This window comes from Mus caroli, unplaced genomic scaffold (genome assembly GCF_978045245.1).
Source record: "Mus caroli unplaced genomic scaffold, Mus_caroli_1 scaffold_12, whole genome shotgun sequence".
Classification (NCBI taxonomy): Eukaryota; Metazoa; Chordata; class Mammalia; order Rodentia; family Muridae; genus Mus; species Mus caroli.
Window position 1 is genome coordinate 64904858 of NW_028227267.1, and position 22394 is coordinate 64927251.

General features: G+C 38.7%; 1 protein-coding gene across 5 annotated transcripts in view; it reads right to left on the bottom strand.

The window, feature by feature from the left end:
• Positions 1-389: 389 nt before the first annotated feature.
• Adam28 (ADAM metallopeptidase domain 28) overlaps positions 390-22394 on the bottom strand; it is a 54487-nt gene continuing 32482 nt past the window's right edge. Inside the window, exons 15-23 of one of the 5 annotated variants that reach the window (XR_015044674.1) lie at positions 19495-19597; positions 16900-17059; positions 13581-13661; positions 13175-13257; positions 6394-6502; positions 5349-5403; positions 4584-4652; positions 3314-3360; positions 390-1997 (exon numbers count right to left, since the gene is read on the bottom strand). Coding sequence is in view for 3 of the 5 variants with exons in the window: in XM_021181874.2 (XP_021037533.1) it covers positions 1976-1997; positions 3314-3360; positions 4584-4652; positions 5325-5403; positions 6394-6502; positions 13179-13257; positions 13581-13661; positions 16900-17059; positions 19495-19597 (749 nt within the window). In the remaining 2 variants the exon portion in view is untranslated. Of the gene's footprint in view, positions 1998-3309; positions 3361-4583; positions 4653-5324; positions 5404-6393; positions 6503-13174; positions 13258-13580; positions 13662-16899; positions 17060-19494; positions 19598-22394 lie in introns of those variants that run through there. The other 4 variants (XR_015044673.1, XM_085828734.1, XM_021181874.2 and 1 more) reach the window with 4 other exon arrangements.

Genomic DNA, 22394 nt, shown 5'->3' on the forward strand with positions numbered 1-22394 from the left:
AGTAGATTAAGACTTCATGTGAAATAGCAATGGATTTCCAGGTCAGAAGAAAGTGTTATAAGTTTACAGTCTTAACCTCAAGACTCAGCCATACTTAAGTAGCTCTGTTCTTAAGAAACTCCCACAGGGAAAGAAAGAATCCAACAATGAGAGTTGATAAGTGGACTCTAGAATTACTGATTCTGGAATTCTGGCCTTGAGATACAGAATGAAAAAAACTGTCAGAAGCAAGGGGTGTTGGCAATGGATGCAAGGACACAAATATAACAAAGGGGAATGCTACCACGATAAAAAGGGAGCATGCACCTTAGCAGTGGTAAAGCCACTTAGCTGGTTAGAGTGACTGCAGCTTCATGTGAGAGAAAACCCAACTCGACATGCTTTGGACAACAAGGAAAATTTATTGATTGTACAAGAAGTCCCAGCAAAACGTGGACCTAGTTCAACAATTGTTCATCTACCAGTTCATAACATCTTAGGAAGTGCACTTGGAGTTTGTTTATCTCCCTGCTCTATCTTGTTCACATCATTCTTGTCTCCAGATCACAGCACAGCTGCAGCAATACCAGATGTCAACAACCAGAAGAAAAGATGAATGGAGAAATACTCCTCAGAGATTTCCCAACATGCTTCCTCCCTCATCCATGGGGACACAATGGGGAGGTACCCATCTACTTACAAATCTTTGGCAAAACAAAATCGTGATTGTTATGAGTGGGTTAGCATAACATGTACGGAGTGGTGCCCGTCATTCTAAAGCTGGATAGCTAGAATAATTAGAGTTCTTAAAGCAAGGCAGTTGGTATTTGGTACCGATTCAACCATGTTGGTTCTACCATATGTCAATGAAGCTGAAGATGTTAAAGACAATGTGGTTATGCTGTTGACAGGCTCTGTGATTTTTTTCTTTTAATCCAGGAATTTAGATGCTTATGCAAGATCTCACAACTTAAAATTTATTTCTATGAAACCAAAAACAGTTTAAAAGATAAACTCTGTGTGGTCAACATCTTTAACTTAGACCAAATAAAACACATCTGCCATCCAAACCCAGCCAACAGGTCTCCAGTTTGTAACTTCTGGTTTATGCTCACTTCTCTAAAGAAACAATCTCTATTTAGAAAAAGAAGCTCATATGTTGGCATACTACATTTTCTAGTAAACATATTTTACTGGATTGTAGAACACTCCCAAAATAACAAAGTGAATAAAAATTTCAGAAGAAAGGGAAGCAAGGACATAGAATAGGGTGCTTACATGTTTTTTTTTTTAAAACAAATTGCATGTTCCAAGTTGACAAATTAAAAGAATCAAGACGCTGCTAAACTCCCCCACCTCAGTGGCTTATGATTTTGTTTTGTCCTCTCTGTTCTGTTCCGTTTTTTTTTCTTTTTTGTTTTTGTTCTGTTTTGTTGTTGTTGTTGGGTTTTTTTTGTTTTGTTTTGTTTTGTTTTTGTTTTATTGAGACAGGGTTTCTCTGTGTAGCCCTGACTGTCCTGGAACTCACTCTGTAGACCAGGCTGGCCTCGAACTCAGAAATCTGTCTGCCTCTGCCTCCCAAGTGCTGGGATTAGAGGCCTGTACCACCACTGCCCGGCTCTGTTTTGATTTCATGAGAGAGCACATCAATCCCCTCCAAATGAGGACATTAAGGGCTTCAAGATATTTGAGCAGTCAGTCAACATCATAGTAAAAATAAAGGGGGAAATCAACTAGAGTTTTACAGTTTGTACATTCCTTTAGCCATCTCCTTGGGAATATGGAAAGGAAATCATTTAAATTAGCACAGAGATTTTCAAAAGTGTATCTTTCTTAAACGTTTTAATCTCCTCAAAATACAGCACAAACCAGAACATGTTAACCCCTGAGGATCAAGAGCGCTAGTAATAAAGAACTAAGCACATCTCTTTTCCATCCAAAATATCGAGGCTTCCACTCTGATCATCTGATCATCCACCCTTGCTTAACTGTTGTTTCAGACTTTTGTATTTGGGTTCCTTAAAGAAAAAAAAAAAAAAAACAAACTCTCAGATGATCATAGCATCCTGAAAAATTAGTTAAGTAGATAAACAGATGTAAGATAATGCTAATAAAAAAGAAAAAAAAAACCTAAAAACTCCATTAAACTCTTTTCTCTAGTGTATAAACTAGGTAATGCATCAGCAATGAAGAATTAGAAGTAGTAGTAGCAGAAGGTCAGGATGTCAGGATGGAAGGTGAGAATCTCACCCTGCAATTCAAATGCTGGTGCAGGTAGTTAGCAGAGTAAGAACAGGGGCAGGGAGGGGGGGGGCTTCAGGGCATAGAGAAGTGGTCCATGGCAAGTAGCCTACACAGAGGATGAGGCGCAGAGTTATGGATGTTGGGAGGTTGAGTGTGGGATGCTTCATTTATTCCCACCATCCTTGTGCACTATTATGAAAAAATGAGGAATTGGGGGTCACCATGACTTCGTAGCTGAGATGTTTTTCAGTCTCCCTTATTTAGGGTATAGAGAAAACTTACAGTCAGGACACTTAGGCCAGTCCCTTCCCCATAATAAGCACCTCAGGTGATATGGTTGGAGCTTTTCTCCTTGGTATTAGTGCAGTGGGAAAAAAGACAAGAATAACTTCATTATAGATATCGTATGTGGGTGCATAGTGGGCTTACTCTAAAAATAGTAAAGGAAGTGCTTTTGTGTTGCTAGGATAAAACAGAAAATACGTCTTCACTTAAATGTAACCCACTTTCGAGGGGTCAGTTCACACTACAAACACCCTGTCAGTGGTCTTCTGTCTCATGCTCCATTTATGTTGATACCACAGTGCTTTCTCCTTAGCATCTCACACTTTGGCACAGATAACATTTAAGGAGCTAGTCACCCCAGGTACATGCAGCCTATTTGCTGCCTAAAAGGATGAGGTATCTTGCAAAGGGAACTTTGGCTCTTCCTGTTCTATATACAACAGAGAGCTAGGCATAAGGAACTACGCATGAGCGGATGATTATTTGTATGTTTGCTTTTCATATCTGACCTCTTGCAAAATTAACAATAATTTCATAAATATCTAACTTTATATCCTCTAGACTGAGCATCCAGAAACAATTCCTTAGAAGACATTTGCCTTATATAATAGTTATATTATTTTTCAACATTTATAAAATAACTTTATTTATTTTTTTACAGCAAAGATTCAGTGGCCATGGGAAATCAGTACAGAAGGAGGCCTTGCCTTTCCAGGTTCCCCAGAACAAACATGCTAGGATGAAATTAGGTTAGCCTAGGGAGCACTGACAACGAAACTGTGGATTGTGAGCATCTGATACTTACAAGGAAACAGGAATTGGTGGTGGTGGGAAATTTGGCTTTGTGATTAGCTAGTAGGAAGATAAAAAGGGAAAATCAGTTTGGAGTAGTTTCTTCAAAAACAGGTAGGCATGCTGAAAATGGCTAGCTAGTGTTCAGGGAGAGAGACTTTATAAACTCACCCACAAGAATATTTCTATACCCATGAATTTGACCCTTTCAATTAGTTCTGAGCCTATTTTCCAGTTATGACCACAGTGCCAACAGCTATGTGATGATAAGGGTTGCTGTGGACTTAGTTTTATATATCCATGCAATTCGCATGTTAAAAACCGAAGCCCTGGTGTGATGATTAGATTTCGGGCATTCACACCTTGGGGGTGGAATGCTCACAATTGGATCCATGTCCTTAAGTGCTAAAATACAAAGAGATGATTTTATCTCTCCTTTCCCTAATCTTTCCCCCCTCCCTTTCCTTCTTTTTTTCTTTCTCCTGTCCCCTCAATTAAAAAAACAGAAAGCAGCCCTCACCAGACACCAGCAACTTCTAGCTCCCCAATCTTAGAGTTCCTAGACTTAAGAATGGGCAAAAATAAATGTTGTCTAATCTATATAACCTATGCTGGTTTTGCTGCATCACCCTAGAGTAAGATTGTACTGGTTGGTATTTGTCAACTTAATACAAACCTAGATGTATCTGGGAAGATAAAATATCAATTAAGAAGATGCCTCTACAGGATTGACCTGTAGGCAAGTCTGTGAAATATCATCTTAATCTATGATTGATGTGGGAGAGACTAGGCCAATATGGGTGGGTCCAGCCTTGGCGGGTAGTCCTGAATTGTATAAGAAATCAGGCTCAACAAGTCAAGAAAAACAATTCAGGTAGCAATACTCCTCCTTGACTTCTGCTCTGATGCCTGCCCTGGCTTTTCCCAGTGACAGACTTATAAGCTACAAGCTGAAATAAACCTTTTCCTCAAGTTGATGCTGGCTGGCCACAATGTTTTAACTCAACAGTAGAAACACGAACTAAGACATGAATATTCTGTATTATCAATTTCCATCTCTAGGTTCTTAATTTAGGGGATAAGTTCAGAGGTAAAACTGTAGAGGGATATTCTCACATTTAGCATTTTAGAGAAGATTTGCAGAAGAGTCTGTGTTTTATGTTAATATGCACACAAATCTCAACACTCCTCTGAATCAGTAACAGAGCAGTGTGGGCTATGTCTTTTGGAAGCATTCCCTTGAGATTGGACTGGGTGGAGGAGAAGAGAAGTTGCTAACTCACGACATCAGGTGGAGGCTCCGTCTCTTCGGAGGGCAGATCAGACACATGGAGCTTTTTCATCTGACTCATCTAAAATGAAGAAGTCAAACTTTACAATGACACCACCCAGTGCCTAAATACAGCTTGCCAGCAAGTGACCCTTTCCTAGCTTAACATCCTGTGATAAGACAAACAAGATCCTAGTAGCAAAGCTGGACCATTTATAGTAGGATTTCCCCAAGCATACCAGGGATAACTTCCATCAGAAACATCACCACTGATGCTGTCCTATTGATCTACTTCAGCTGAAAGCCCTATACATGTAAGACATGGCAAGGGCTATGTCATACATGTTACATATTAAATATACAAATATATGGATCACTTTATATAGAGAGAAATTTACCAGGAGTATGAATAAACTTAGAGTCAGAGTAGACAGAATGAGAGGGGAGAGGCAGGGGAAGGAGAGGATGGAGGGGAGGAGAGAGGGAGGGACAGAACCTATAACATTTCCACCTTTATTCCCTTTGTATTTCATGAGCTCTTTCTACAGGAGTTTTTTTTTTTTTCTTTCTGGGATTCCCTTTTGTGTTAACAAAACACTAGGGAAGATTGTCAATGTGGGTGTACAGAGCTCATAATTCTTACTATTTGCTGATGTGTGGTTGATTTCTAGGCATTGTTATGCACAACTGACAGACATATGGTCATAATGTAAGAAGGGTGGAGATGACAGATTCAGGCCAAATTAGAATTCACCTCCTGGGGTTGAACATCCTTCACCTTTTGGGGTCTACACTTCTGATTGTGTAGCTTGGCATCCTTGGTAGGTGGTAGCCTGTAAAAGAAAACACATCCTGTGAACTGGACACCACCAGCCAAAGAGATCTAATAGAGATTTGACAACTTCTTTGGCTACTGTGCCATGCTCTGCTACCAAAGTGGTTACTTCTGCTTCCAGGTCATTCCTCAGCTTTAAGGACTTAAAACTTAAAACTTCCTCAGTTTTAAGTTAGGCACCATTACTATCCTGCAATTCATAACTACTACTACTAGACATTTTCTTTTGTTTCTTGGCAGAACCCTGATACCTAATAGCAATGGTGTTAAGTCAACCTTTGTCTAAATCACGAGATTTAATTATTCTTAATTCATCATGTATTTACCTAAGAGTTATATTGTATGAATAAGTTCTACCAAAAGACATCAGTCTTGGAAAGTAATGAAAAAAAGATCTTGTTGTGTTAAGATGGTGTTTGCAAGAGAAAGGATCTGCATACTCATGAAGCCTCTGCTTCTTACATCGGAAGCAAAGGGCTTCATTAACCTTTCCCTTTCCCCCACACTCATTGAAAGTGATTTCCATACCCTTAGGAGACACAGAAATCACATTCATCCAGAAAGTGGGAATATTGCAGCTCACTCATAGAGAATCTGCTGCACAATGTTTACTAGACAACTCTCAATCAATAAATGTGTTCTCTTCTTATAATAAAATGAGAAAATATTTAATAATAAGGGCTAATGTCAACTTTGTCATTAATTAAAAGAAAAGGATGCATATCTTGCTGTGAAAAATTGCCTGGTAAAAGGGTCACTTAGTCTCTGCTTTGGAAAAAACAAACAAAAAGCAAAAACAAACAAACAAAAACACCAAACCAACAACAACAACAACAAAAGAATACAAAAAGAAAAAAAACCCAAACCCATGATATATGGTTTTCTTACTATTTGAAATAAAATAAAATTAAATCTGAAGGAGTAAGTCATAGACTCCAATGTCAGATAAAGTAGGTGACAGAGGATTCCCAAAGCACAGGAAGCTTACCTCTGAACTCTCCTCTGCTTCCTTCTGGCACTTTGGTGCTGGATCACTATAGCAACCACCACAAATATGACTGCTAGGGGGAAAAGCACGCCAACCACGATGGAGAAGTCTATAACAGAGAGCACGTGAATCATGTTGAGGACACAGGATCTTACCTCTCTATAGTCTGTCTCTTTCCTTCCTTTCTTTCTTCCTCAATTCCTTCCTTTTCTAAACCCCTCCATTCCTTCATCCTTCCCATTCTGCTTTTCTTTCTTCCCTCTCTTCCATCCTCTATCTTTCCTTTCCTCCCTTACTTCTTCCTTTTTGTTCCCAGAAAAAATCCAGTCATTTAGCCCAGGCTAGCCTTATACAGATTATGTAGCTAAGACTAGTCTCAAACTTCCTGTGATCCTCATAGCTCAGGCTCCCATGTAACAGAATGGAATGCCAATGAGCCTGTCCTAACACTTCTATATGTCACAAAATTTATATAGCTTTTGCCAGATGAACCTGTCTCACTGGAGAGTTTCTCACAAATATTATAATGGTTAATCTTCACTGCCATGGTGTCTATAAAAGTAGAAGGGGAAAGACCCACATGAACCCAGGCTGAGCTGAAAAGGGAATGAGCAGAAAAGCCTTTGGACACTGTATTTATTTCTCTCTGCTTTTCTGACTAAGTATCATGTGACCTGCCACTTCCTTCTCCCACTACTATGTCTTCCCCCACCAGGATGGACTGTATACAAAACTGTAAGCTAAGCAAGCCTCCCCCCCCCCTTCCTTAAGACACTTAACCAAAGAAACAAGAAAACTAACAGAATTGCTAAAATGAAAATAGTGTTGATGAAGATTATAGTGCTAGTGTTTAATAAAGAACAAGTAAGACAGAAATCTATAGGACACCTTCCAGAGAAGGTGGGCTAAATGTCTTCTTCCTGAGAGAAGGAATGTCTTGGAAGAGAAGAAGGGTGGATGCAGTAGTAGGAGAGTGAAGGCTGGGAGCTTGTAAGAAGATTTGGACTAAGGAGGATGGTAGAGCAGAAACAAAACACATCTTAAATCCAGCCTTGAAATGAAAAGAGAAAGAAATTAGAGCCCTTAGATAGCATTGCTCCTGTTGCCAAATAAAGAGTCAAGGCATGAGCAAAATACTGATGGAGACACAGTTCCTGTTTCATCTTGGTTTCTTACCCACCAGTCTAAGCAATAAATTCAACCTGAATCCCTTGCCATCTCATGTATTCACTTCTATTATACCTATCTGAAACCATCAGAGACCAGAAAGTACACACATCTGAAGAACAGAATAGTCACTCCTCTTAGCACATAGGTTAGCAATCCAGTCACAAGAGTATCAGTTTCAAAAATGCAAGAAAAGCTTACCCGTGTGAAGATACAACACACAGGAGGAGGTAGACATTCCAGAAAGCAAAATTCAAAATAAGAGAATGGTGTTCATTCAAGTATGTAATTCTCTTCAACTTCATAAAATTATTGTTCAATGAAGTCAAAGGAAAATAAAACTGGCATTTCTGCTAGATACAACTAAGCTTCAGAATGGGGGTGTGAATGAATGCATTTGAACTAACATTAGAATAATAAGTATTTAAAGAACACAAAGGACATAAATGGAGTGCTTACAAACACTTCAAATCAGAGAGAACAAAGTTGTGGCTTAGGGAAACAAACAAACAAAACCAAAATAACTTCAAAAAACAAAAACAAAAAAACAACCAAACAAATAAAAACAAAAGACAAAAAAAAAGACAGTGTGTAATTTAAGATAGAAATAATTAAACAGCAATACTAGCTTCTTCTATAGCTAATAATGATCTTCTTGATCAGCACACACCACGAAGCTTTTACATAACAAAAAACGTCCTCAATCCATGAAAATACTAAACCAGGAAATCTTTCTTTGTAGGCGTTAATGAAGGGGTAAGCATTTAGATAAACAAGGGAAAGAGTCAGTTTCCTTTGCTGAAGTGGCCCCTAGGAGGTCAGCACACTCCAGGGCAGGCCCTACCTCAAGTCACAGGATGAACTAGATGGCAAAGAAGAGAAGACAATGCCTGGAAATTGGGTTGGGAGGGAAGGAAGGGTAGGGAAGGTGAAGCTGGGAGGAGTTGGGTGACCTGGATAAATGTGATCAAAATACATTGTTTGGGACTCTCACCACATTAATACAAATACAATTTAAAGAGAAGACCAAGAAGAAAATGATCAGAGAAAGTGGGTTCAGTTGTTGCTTGGTGGGAGAATACTTGCATAGCATGCTCAAGGTCCTGAGTGCAATCTCCAGGACTGACAAAAAAAATGAGAAGAAAGAAGAGAAGGTGGAAGAGAGGACGAATTGTATAGAATCACAGAAAAGCAAAGAGAGCAAATGAACAAGGAAAACCCAGAAGAACTGTGCTTTGGATGGCAATGTAGTCTCACTCTAGGTTTATTGACTATAAAATGTACCACTCTATAGTAGGGGCACAGGGGCATAAAAGAACCCTTGAACATTGTACTCAATGGATGCACAACTACTTTAAAACCAAAATCTAGTTAAGCAAATACAAAGATGTGGAAAATTTTAGGACAACTAATAAAAGAATTTTAAAAAATGCCTATCCTCCAAATTAATAAAAGAATGGTTACTAAAATGGCCAACTGGCTTATACCATAAAATGAAATAAGAAAGAGTAAAAGGAAGCTTAGATTAGGCAAAACACAGAGAGACTGTGCAATATAAATGAGGATTTGTGTCCTAGCATATTAGTAATATGTTCTTCAGCTTAACTTTGAAAAGTAAAGCTAAACCCAAATGGTGTATGAGACAGCAAGGATTTTAATACTACATGATTTTCTTAAAAGATGCAAGCTTCAAGAGGACTCAGAAAGGATGAATATAAATGTGAAGATGTTATAGCGACACAAACACATGAAGGATTATGCCTCAGCCAGCTTGGCCTCTGGGAAATGTAGACTTTGAAAGGCAAGAAGCAATAGAGATGGACGTGTAAGCTCATAAGATGACTGTGTACATCTACTGAGAACACATAACTATTCCAAATGTGTATATATTAGATAACAATATCTTGGTTTCTAATCAGATAGTAACTGACAGTACCAAAGTTGTAATATAAAAAAAAAATCAGTCAATGGTTTATTTTATTTTATTGATGAATTTTATTGTATGTATGCATGGGTATCATGTGAATGTAGTGCTGAAGAGGCCGGGAGAACTTGACAGGTCCCCTAGAACTGGAGTTACAGATGGTTGTGAGCTGTCACATGAGTGCTGGGAATCAGGACAGCATTCTTGGAAAAGCAGTGTGTGCTCTGAACTGCTGAACCATATCCCCAACCTCCAAATACACCTTTAGAGTGGTTAGTTTTAAAAGTTCTACACAGTAACCGGCATAACAAAGAAACTCAACTATTAGTTGGGATTATATGCAAGCAATGGTACTGGCCAACCTGAACCAGGTAGGCACAGGAGGACACAGTGCAAAGTAATGTTAATTTTTCCTGTTCATACACAGAACACCTGCACACATGATGGTATGCTTAAGCCATAAAGTAATCTTTAATACATTTTGCCATATGCTCCATATAATATGTTCTGATTGCCATGTAATCATTCTTGGTGTTAACTAAATAATTACTAGAAAAAAAAACCCCACATTTTCTTGCATGGTAGGAAGCAGGAGGTGGTAGGATGCTGGTGGGGAGGGTCATGGGGGATACTGAGATATGTTGTAGTCAGCTAAATTACACACTAGGAATAATATAGAAAGAAATTTACTGGTCAGCTGAAAATCTGGCAAAGGGATTTATTGGTACTTGTTACCATACAGAAATGATGAATGTTCCTCAATGAATTTATCTGATAATGTTATGTATGCATCACATTGACCTTTTTGTACTTATAATGTGGCTCATTTGATGTTTATATGAAGTTTTACTTTTGCTTTTGGAGAGTATTATCAAGTGACTGGGTAGGGAACTTGAAACATGGCAACCATGTTTATAGAAACTGAAGTCTGTTCAGAGGCTTTTGCTAGGATGAAAGTCAGATTAAAAGCAGTGATTTGCATATCACATAACTATTTAAAAGCTGCAAGTCAAACTGGAAAAATCATTATATGCTTATGTTTCTAATTAGTGGAAACAAAATGATTCATTAGAAAAAATTCATGTACCATGACTTTTCAAATTTCACTGAATAAATTTGAAAATTTCAGCAGAAACCAGGAAATGTAACAGCAAAGGGAATATTAAATGTTTGAAGAAGCAAATGTGTTTAAACTTACTCCAAAGTTATATAATGTAAAATGTACCAAAATATCACATGGGATCTCATACCCAAATAGAAATATTTAGTGACATAAATAAATGCTTTTAAATATATTTTAGATAGTTGGGTGAAGATAATCTTTCTGAAAGATTACTCATAGGCTTCTCAAGTTTTACTTTCCTAAATTGTTTATTAAGTATGGATTTTACCACAAACATCATGGATATTAATGGTGGCAATGGGCTCCAAAGGTGCTGTTTCTTCTCCATGCTGAATGATAATCACCACCCACTGAAGGGTAGAGCTTGAGGTCTTTCTCCAAGGCCATAAATCTTGAAGCCTACATATGCCAGCCCACCATGTCTACATGTCTGTGGACTGGTTTTGGTGATCCACTCGGTGTCAGTATTTCTTCTGAGCTTTATAGAATGGATCAGTGAGGATAGTATCAAATTTGTGTGTGGAATCTTTACCAACAACTTAAGACTGAAGAACTCCCATAGGTTAATGAATACATAAAAATAAAGGTTGTGAGAAGAGCAAAGTCATGGTGTAAGGCTATTTTAGTGAAAATCAGAATCATCAAAGAGTTTTCTAATTAAATAGTTGATTCTGTTCTTAGTGTACCCTGCAACCCCATCCCAATAATGATAATCTGAAGATAATAATATATTGCAAAATAATATTATATAACCTTAAAATGTAATGGAGTTTAGGATCTCCATGAAGATAGAAAGTAAAGAAATTTGGAAAAACAAAGAGTAAGTTGAAATGTAAACATTAAAATTAAATATTATTTTTTTGTTTGAAACTCCTAAAAAAGCAATTGAACTTGGGACAAGCAGTTCATTCAGGCCTCTTCCTAACCACATCTCCATTGCCATCCTCTGTGAATATAGAACAATGTTGGTTCATGAAGTCCAGAGACAAAGCTCCAGGAATCTTTCCCTGTACACACTGGGGCTCGATACACAAGTAACTAAAGCTGGTTCCGAACAACCACCTGGAACCGTTCAGAGCAAGGAGTTGAAGGGGGGCACTCAAGAAAAAAGAAGAGGAAGGAGAATAAAAAGGAGGAGGAAGAGACAGGGGATGAGGAAGAGGAGGAGAAGGAAGAGGAGAAGATGATGAAGTTCATAGAACATTCTTCTCCTTGTGGAGTAAGTATTCTTTATGATGGCAAGTGGGAACAAAGTTCCCAGTCCATCTCATTCCCTCCTTTACGACCTAGAGGGAGGCCTGCCTCCTGCTCACAGCTTTATCATCTACCCAAAGATGTGTCAGTAGAAGCAACAAGCAATCCGAAATGCAAGGAAAAGCCATGTGGCCAGTTTCAGTAATCCTATCACTTGTTCTAAAAAAAGATGACACACTCCAAAGAAGAGTCCAATGAAGAAATGTGGGCAGTATGTGAATGAATAGGACAGCCCACCTGTAGGTCATGTGAGTGACCAGTATAGCTGAACTGTAGGCAGCATGTGAGTGAGCAGAGCAGCATACTTCAAAATACAAGAATTCAGAGAACAGAACCCAGAGCTACCACCATGTTCTCAAGGAGTCCTGTGACTTAATATCTACTGTAGAAAAGGAAAAAAAAAAAAACAGAAAGCAAGAAAATATGATATATTAAAGTAATTTTATAAATGAAGAGTTTGAAGATAGCTTTCTGTATGAAAACTGACAATGCAAGAGTGCTGAAAATATGATTTGAATATTGCAAAATTGACCTTGGGGTTGGATAGCACATGTTCTGTAGCCATAGTGGATGGCTCCAGGGAGAGAGCATGATCCAGACACACATGAACTCAACGAGAGGGTGACAGCATGCACAAGACCTGAATAAATCCACAAGAGACAAAAATCCCAGCAGGGAGAAGAGAAAGTAGACACAATGTCCCACTCCTAACCAAGAAGCTCTTTATAGTTGACATCCACTTAGGAAGGGAAGTCAGTTTTCCCAAATGGAGTCTCACTGGGTATGTTAATCACACTCCAGGACAGACCCTCATGTCCAGTTGGTCGACACAACATAGAGTCCATGTGTTTCCATGAAGTTTTGTATTATTTATGTTTTGCTCTTTTCTTTAGTTTTGATTTTTGGCAAAGAGAATGAAAGAGAGAAAGAGAGCATGAAACAGGGTGAGTAAGGAGGTAGAGAGGATGTGGAAGGATTTTTTTGAAGGAGAAAGAATATAATCAAAATACATGCTATGAAATGAATTGTAATAAAATAATATTTATAAAAAAATGAAGAGAGGTGAGCACTAGAATTCATGTTTTCTGACTGTGGCATCAACGTGACCAGTTGTCTCATGCTCCCCCTGCCACAATGAGTTTACCCCATAATAAATGTCACTCTTAAACTGTGACTCCAAATAAGCCTGGCATGTCTTGAATCACTTTGGTTGGGTAGTTTTAATCACAGCAGTAGGAAAATAACTAATACAAACAGATGGGAAGAGCTTGGCAGAAGGGAACAGTTTGCTCAGGCCGGATGTTCAGTGTTACCTACGGAAGACTGTGGCTGAATTCTCGCAGTCAGGAGGGGCCCATCCTTCCTTGCACTGACACTGAAGCTCATGGTCACACACCTAGTGGAAGATGGATGCTGTGAGTGCCACCATAAGACTTAGGGGACCCTTCAAGGCCCCATACTTCCACATGATGTTGGTTTTGACATGAGAGAGACCCCTGCTTTGTTGGCTTGGCTCTGCCAAGATGAAGTTTGAATGACATACAAGGATGTCAGTAATGGACGCTCAGAGGAAGTCTCCCATCCTATATACTCCTGAGTGTCAGATAAGCATAATAACTTTCATCACTAAGTGCTGAAGGTATTCTGTCTGCTTCAACAGAACATAACTAAAACTGCATAAGACACAGCGAACTAGAGATGCTGGCTTCCCACACTTACTGCGTGCCCCTTGCACTTCGAGGAGCAATTGGCTGACTTGTAAGTCTTCTCCATGTCCACACACTCAGCATTAATGCACACCTGAAAGGATGTGGAAACATGAGCTTGATGAAACAGTTGCAACGTTTCTGTCTTGGTCAACACCTGGGTGGAATTGAGTCTTAATTTTTTCATCAACTCTGTCCTCAAGCATGCCTTTTTAAAGGACTATTTATTACTTCCTTGGCCCTTGAGAACTTTCTACAATGTGTTTTGATCATATTTATTCCCCTAACTTTTCCCAGCTCCAGTCTCTTTCCTACCCACTCAACTTTGACTCTTTAATACAAAAAATTTAAGACCAATTTGTGTTGTGCAAATATTCTTGGGTGTGTGGCCTTCCACTGGAGTATGGCCAACTTTCGGGGGGGTAGGGGGTAAATGCTTTTAGAGAGAATTGATGTTATTTCATCCAGAAGCTACCAAATTCCAGTGGGACCTCAACTAGGAATGGGGCTTTGTGCCTACCTTCCCTCCATCTGTTGTGATTTTCTATGGCTTGATCTTACACAGGTCTTACTCATGCTGTCACAATATCTTTGAATTCCTATGTGCAGATGCCTTGATATGTTCATTTGAAATTTGTTATTATTTATCCATGTGTCTGTGAGTGAATGGCATGTGTGTGTTGGTGTCTGTAGATGCCAGAAGTAAGTGTGAGGTCACTTGGGTATGGAGTTACACATTGTTGTGAGCTATATGGGTTCTGGGACCCAAATGTTGGTCTTAGGGAACAGCAGCATGTGCGCTTAACCACTGAGTCATCTCTCAGTGACCAAATTCAAACATTTTATTAGGAAAACACTAGCAGGTTTTGAAAGAGACAGACCAAACTATAAATTTTAGTAAATAATAAAATATTTTGAAAGCCCTCCTTAAAATGGCTCTGCTTTTTCCTGATAGGTACTTCATTTACTCTAACAGCTCCTCACATATGGAGGTACTGATGATCACAGAACCAAGCATAGTGGAAATTGACATCTGGAATAAGAGCTGGAATCACATCACACATGATGCTACAGCAACTACCATGAGTGGGAAGTAAATGGCACTCTCCTTTCCTCTTTACCATTATCAGAGGAGCTATTATTCTTGAACACCCACCAGTTTAAAGCACTGAATTGTCCCAGTTTCTCTTTCTGATCCTGGATCGCCTCATTCAGGATAATTTGTTTTAGATCTATCCAATCACCTGTAAGTATTGTGCTTTCATTTTTCCTTATGGCTAATAATCAATTTTGTATACACATCATCATATCTTTTTAAACCATTCATCTGTTGATGGACATCTAGGTTGGCTCCATTTCCTAGTTATTGTGTATAGAATGGCTATTGTCACTGGTATCTCTACAGTAGGATATAAATTTCTTTTGTGTTTACGTCTAAGAGTTGCGTAGTTGGTGCAATTGCCTGAACAAGACCTACATGAGATCAAGCCAGCCACAACTTCTGCACAGAGGCAGTAGATGATCTTCAGGCCCTTCCCTTCATTCATTGATCTTCTTCGAGTGTTTGACAACTGTTAGGTTTCATGCTCTGGTGTTTGTTCCTACATACTGGCAATTATGAGCATGAGGAGGAGGGTGGTGAGGGTTGGTGAGAATAATAGTGAAGTTATAAGGAAGAAATGATAGAGAGGATGCTAAGAGATTTGGAGGGAGAAATAGGGTGTACGTGATTATATTTCACTACATACACATCTTAAAATCTCAAAGAATAAAAAATAGGATGCCCTATCCAAATATTTATCAAATTTTATAACATGATACTAAGAACATGGTGGGACCTTATTAAATGTTATTGGAGGGATGAGTTCAGGTTTGCATAAATCAAAGGCAATAAGATATTGTGAGCATGGTGTTCCAAGGAAGACAGGAAGTGGTCACGGGTCGGGAGTGTGGCACTGCTCTCATTCTTTTCTTACGTTTGGGTTTCCGTTGTATGATTACGTTTGAATAAAATGCTCTGTGAAAGGACCCTGATATAGCTGTCTCTTGTGAGACTATGCCGGGACCTAGCAAACACAGAAGTGGATGCTCACAGTCAGCTATTGGATGGATCACAGGGCCCCCAATGGAGGAGCTAGAGAAAGTACCCAAGGAGCTAAAGGGATCTGCTGCCCTATAGGTGGAACAACAATATGAACTAACCAGTACCCCCCGGAGCTCATGTCTCTAGCTGCATATGTATCAGAAGATGGCCTGGTCAGCCATCAATGGAAAGAGAGGCTCATTGGTTTTGCAAACTTTATATGCCTCAGTACAGGGGAAAGCCAGGACCAAGAAGTGAGAGTGGGTGGGTAGGGGAGTGGGGGAAGGGGTATTGGGGACTTTTGGGATAGCATTGAAAATGTAAATGAGGAAAATACCTAATAAAAAATTAAAAAAAAAACAAGCTGGAAACTTTCAACAGTAAAGATCCAAATGTATTGATGTAGAGTTCAAGAGTGGTTGTTAATTTGAATTGTCTGACATCATGGAAGATGACCTGGCTTTATTAGTATATGCTTTCTGGACCTTCCTTAGTCCAATGAATGAGCTTAAACAAACATAGGTCAACTTTAGTTACTTCCCTTTCCCTTGTCAGGGTAGCTGACTACTACACTACAAGTTGAAACTACAAGTTGACACTACAAACAACTGGATCATAAAATTCTACAAATGAAAACCCATGTTATGTTGGTAGTCATATTATGCTTCAGAGGAAAACATCCTCTTTTTAAGAAAAGATGCACGGGCTGGAGAGGTGCCTCAGTGGTTAAGAGCACTAACTGCTCTTCCAGAAGTCCTGAGTTCAGTTCCCAGTAACTACCCACATGGATGCTCATAACCATCTGCAATGGAATCCAATGCCCTCTTCTGGTGTGTGTGATGACAGTGACAGTGTGCTCACATACATAAAATAAATAAATCTTGAAAAATTAACAAGAAAGAAAAGGTGCAAAAGGGACAGCCTTGTGTTTCCTCTTCTACAGTGCTGGGTGGTGAGCATGGGGCATGTTGGAAATGTCAGGTGGCAAGGAGAAACAGGATTGGTCCTTGGTGGTAGCATTGCATCGCCAAGTTTACTGTGAAGGCTCTTACATCTCTGACCTTAGTACAGTGTGTGTTAACAACTGTCCTAATAGTTTCCATCTCTTTTAGTTTTTCTTTTGTGCCTCTATAGCCTTTATCACCCTAGGAACATGTGGACTGTGATTACAGAATTTGTAACAGCATTGAGTTAAAAATCAAGGTCCATATGTGGGATAATCAACTGCCAAGGCACAATTTTGACTTGCCTTGTTAGTTCCACACTTGGTTCCATTGGCCACCATGTCTACTCCTTGACTTGTGTCTTCAGGATCAAATAATTTACATGTCAGGAAAGATACGGTAAGTCCTTTCCAGGGCAAATCACCTGATCCGCCTTCACAGAACAATTTCCCACACATGGCATCTCTACAAACAACAACAACAGCAAATTACAAACTTTATCCCAGGATTCAAATTTTAGTTTTACACAAATGTAAACCAGCATTGGCATTTAATAAGTAATATCTTTCTTATAGCTTCTATTTGTACTCATGCAATGTCCTTATGCTGCATTAATAGGATATATATGTTGTTTCCCAAGTAGAGATCCCTTTACAAGTAATTTTTGCCAACTGGCTAAGTTATGGCTAGTGGGGAGAGGGCAGAATCTTAAACCTAAATTCTAGAAGGTGGACTTGAATAAGGGAGTATGCCCCATTTATGGATACATTTTCCATCAGTTTTGATGATGAAATGTATACTGGTTAATTTTTATCAACTTGACTCAAACTGGAGTCACCTAGGCAGAGAGAACCTTAGTTGAGGACCTAACCCCTTCAGACTGGTTTGTGGGCATGTCTATGTGGTAGTTTCTTGATTAATTATTGCTGTAGGAAGGCCCAGCTTCACTATGGACAGTACCATCCCTGGGCAGGTAGTACTGGTTGGGGTGTGTAAGAAAGCAAGCTGAGTAAACCATGGTGACAGTAATTAGAACTCTTTAGAGCCTTAGCATCAGTTCTTGCCTTCAGTTCGTGCTCTGGCTTCCCTCAGTGATGGACTGTAACATGGAAGTATTAGTCATTCAAATCCTTTCTTCCAAAAGTTGCTCTTGGTCAGAGTACTTCCTCACGGAAGCAGAAAACAAATTAGGAGTGAATGTGATGGGTGGAGCTGGCGAAGCCATCACTGACTGAAATAAGTCCTTGGGGATGAAGCTAGAAGATGCTCAAAGGGCAGATCCTTGACCTTGCAAAGGTGCCTAGAGAGTCATTTATTTTTCATTATTTTTCTTCCCTCAGAGAAGCTCCAAAAGTAAAATGCCTCAATTTTCCACAAGAGAGTGGTCAGCACAAAGCCAGAGGTCTCTTGACATTTCAAAGCATTAAGTATGGCGCTCAGAGGTCTCCCTCTAAACCTGCAGATTAAACTCCACACAGGGAAGCCATCAGCTGATCAGCACAAAATGTAAGAAAAGCCAAAGCCCTCCAGGTCCACCCATTTGCCTAGGAATCTCATAAATTCATTCTTTTTAATAGCTGAGTAGTACTCCATTGTGTAAATGTGCCAAGAAGTGGGAGTGGGTGGGTGGGGGAGTGGGTAGGGGAGCGTGTGGGGGACTTTTGGGATAGCATTGGAAATGTAAATGAAATAAATACCTAATAAAAAAATAAAATAAAATAAAAAGAAAAGCCAAAGCCAATCAAGCCATAGTCAATTGCTTTATATGACATTCAGAGGAAGCCTGTGAACGCATAGTCTAGAAGGGAGAGAATAATTCTGTGCTGCTATTGCTCATGGTTAGAGAAGAGATGGGTGCTGAATTAGGAAGGCACAGCTATTCCACACTTTGCTGGGTGTTGTTCAAGAATCAGACAATGATTCATGACAAAACTGTAAGGATGGTACTGAACATAGAAAATGTGGAGATAAATGCCCACCACAGACAATGGCTACTTGGTGACTAGGTGGTGTCTGAAGGGGGATAAAATGTCTGAGCATCATGTTACACTCATTATCTTCTGTTAACACAGTTAAACAGGCTAATATGATACTCATAGGCTACAGAGGAGGGATGGACCAACCCTACTACCTTCCCGTATACCCTCCCATGTATTGCTTTGCTCAACTCTGTGTATTTCCTTTTCCATAGCTGTTTCATTTACACACTACACACTATTATATGAAAATAAAATGAACACATAAAGTAACATATTTAGGTTGAACTTAAGTTGTCTTAAATTTGCAGAATAAAAAAAATGTATACAAAACTCTCAAGTTCATCTGGTGTGGCTTTTATCCTATTTTCAGAATATCAGTACTGATATTAAAATGAGTTTCTTGGGTGCATTGTTATTCACTTTTCTTACTATAATCTTGCTCATGCAAATGTCATGACAAATTTAAATACAGTTATATATGTTCTTCAGTTGTTGTTTTCTGTGTAGATAAATATTTTTACCCAGAAACTCATAATGAAAAGCACAAGCTTGAAAAAGTACCTAAAGTGCATCCAATTTCTTTTCAAAATTTTCTAGTCATATTTATTATGTGTGTATGACTGTTTTTTCTGCATGTGTGTATGTATACCACCTATATGCCAGGTGCCTGACAGAAGTCAGAAGAGGGGTTCAGTTCCCCTAGAATTGTAGCTACAGGTGTTTAGAAGCCTCCATGTGGATGCTAAGAATTGAACCCAGGTCTTCTGTGATAGCAGCTAGTCCTCTTAACCTCTGAACTATCTATCTAGGTTAGAAGTCACTTTCTCTTGAACTAGAATAAGACAGCATATGTGGGAAAAAAATGTGTCACTGTCCTGGTGGGGATTGGGGAGAGATGATTTAAACAATACAGCCACTTACTTCGCTTTGCAGGGCATGTGTGTGCCATTCTCCACGTGACAGTATCCGTACTTTGTCCCACCTTCATTCTGCTTGTAACATGATGTATTTGCAACCTTGGTTCCTGGGATCAGGCACAGATGAAAGTGGCATATTTGAAGAGAAAATCAACAAGAAATATAATACTATGAAGTATTAACAAAAGAAAGTTAGAATTAGAAGTTCAGATTGAATATCCCTTATCCAAAATCATTGAGACTGGAAAGGTTTTAGGTTGCAAATCTTTCTATACTTTGAGGTATTTTCAAATAAACCTTGTGATACAGAATATGGGTCAAGCCCATACATAAAGTTCATTTAATGTTTCATACATACTTTAAATGCTTGAACACATAACTGCTGGTCATCATGGGCTACACCATAACACTATAATTCATAGAATTGATGAGACATTTAAATTTAAATGAGTTGAATGTGTGTGTGTGTGAGAGAGTGTGTGTGTGTACCACTGAGAACCAGGCCTATTCAGTAGTATGTAGGTGGTAAATATTAGCCATTCTTACTGCATCTCAGATTATCAATAAGGAAGTGGAGATTCACTCCAAGTCACACAGGAAGATACAGAAGCCAGTTTCACCCACCTCTCCCCAAGCAGAATCCCCAAACCCTGACTGTAAGCTGCCCCACTCAATGGTAAATAACTCTTATACACTGGCAAACATTAGATAAACCTTTGATTGATAATTAACAAAAGTAAAAAAGCAAAAATTTGTAAAGAGTGTATTTTTGTTTTCAAGAAAAATAAATAATGCTGATCTATAAACTTGTAACATTTTTAATGAATTTCATGTTTTGATAGTCAAGATGATATAAATATTTGTGATTATATTTCCTGGATCATTTGGATCTTAGGAACAAAATAATTCCTTATTACAACAAAACAGATGTATACTGAAAACAAATAACTTCATGTATAAGCAAAGGAAACATAATCAAAATCCCTAACTTCTGAGTTACTGGTTCTAATACTTTGGAAAGTATCATTCATATACCCACCATCATTGCTACCTTTCCTCAACCAGAAACATCCTTGTACTTTTCCTAGATTTTAAACATCCTACAATTCAAAGAAGCAGGACTGCTATTAGATTAATGCACTCTCAATTGTTTGATACATCTTTACTCTTGGACTTTAAAATTCCTCTTCAATTATTCATTGCCATAAAAAAAACAGCTTTGGAAGAAAAATTCTCATTGATAAATATTTCTGAATTCAGTGGCTAGGGTAATAAAGGACAAAGCAGTATCTTTAGCTGTGTGTTCCTCCTCCTCATTGCTCCTTACAGAATTCTATCCCATCTTTCTTAATGCCTGCCACAAGTCCTTACTGGGTCACAAATGTAGACGGTTAAAGGTTAATTACTACTCCTCATAGAGCCATGGAGTGAAGATCGTTTTAGTCCTTATTAATTGAGCATTTTCATTTATTTATTTTTTATTAAATATCTGCTTATAGCATAATCACATTTTTGGTACCATGAGTTTTGATTTGCAGGATTATCTTGGGGGCTAAAACTGTGATTTTTATTATGAAATCATGTTATGAACTTTTTCAGATTAATTTAAAATAAATATGAACATTTGTGAATCACAATATTTGGAATTTGAAGACAAATCTGCTTTTCTCATATTTTATGGTGGCTACCTTTGAATGAACAATTTAATGGTCTTCCCCATCCAATATCTAATAAATATGTTCCATATTTATTCAATAAATAATTTTGACATCAACTAAAGTGAGGCACTGAAAACAAAACTATGGATAAAACATACTAGGTCCCTGGATAAGGTGGTATCAAGATTTGGAATAGAGTCAGATAGAAGAAATTAATACCATAACCTTCCTTTCATAACCAACCTATTAATCAGCATAACCATCCTTGAGGGTTACTAGGTAATAAATACACAGGGTATGTTGAGCTTCACTTATGCATGTAGGATTTCCTTTCCTTGGATTGCTGCCATCTAAGGAAGCTATGCTGCAATAATCTCTTGTGCACTGTATAAAGGTTGTCTTTGTGTCCAGCACATCTGGACACCTGTCTCAATGTTTTGTAAACATCTTCTCCATCACTTTTAGCTTAATAAAGAGATGAATGCTGTGTAGCAAAGCAGACGATAGGCGGACTTCTGGGCAGAGATAGGAACTCTGAAAAAGGGTCAGAGAGGTTAGCCAGATAGCCATGGAGAAAGAAACAGGTGCTGTGACTTAGTGAAAGGTAACTAGCAAGGCCATGTGGTGCCATAGAGGAAGGCCACTGATTTGTTTGAGTTAATTTTATATCTAGCTACTTTGCTGGAGTTGTTTATCAGGTGGTGGAATTTGGGGAGTCACGTAAGTATACTATCATATCATCTGCAAATGGTGATATTTTGACTTCTTCCTTTCCAATTTGTATCCCCTTGATCTCCTTTTGTTGTCTAATTGCTTTGGCTAGGACTTCGAGTACTATATTGAATAGGTAGGGAGAGAGTGGGCAGCCTTGTCTAGTCCCTGATTTCTAAATGCCCTCATCCAGCTTTATTCCTCTAATTCCTGTGTCTTAAGTGTATGATACCCTCAGCAATAGGTCTTACTTTCTTGTTCTGGGAGGCAACCAAAAGTAGTGGCAATAGCATGTAATATTGAAGGAATTCTATGGGATATCCCCTGAGCTACAACTCCAAGAGAATTTTCTGTTGCTGGTCACTAGGGTATTTCATAAATAGTCTATGGCTCCTGGGGGAAAGTGTTATTACTCAACGTTACACAATTTCTTACACACACACACACACACACACACACACATTCTTAGGTGATATTATACAACATGTGTCTCTGTGACCTAGAATCCTTCCCTCAGAAGTATCAGAAGGTGCTT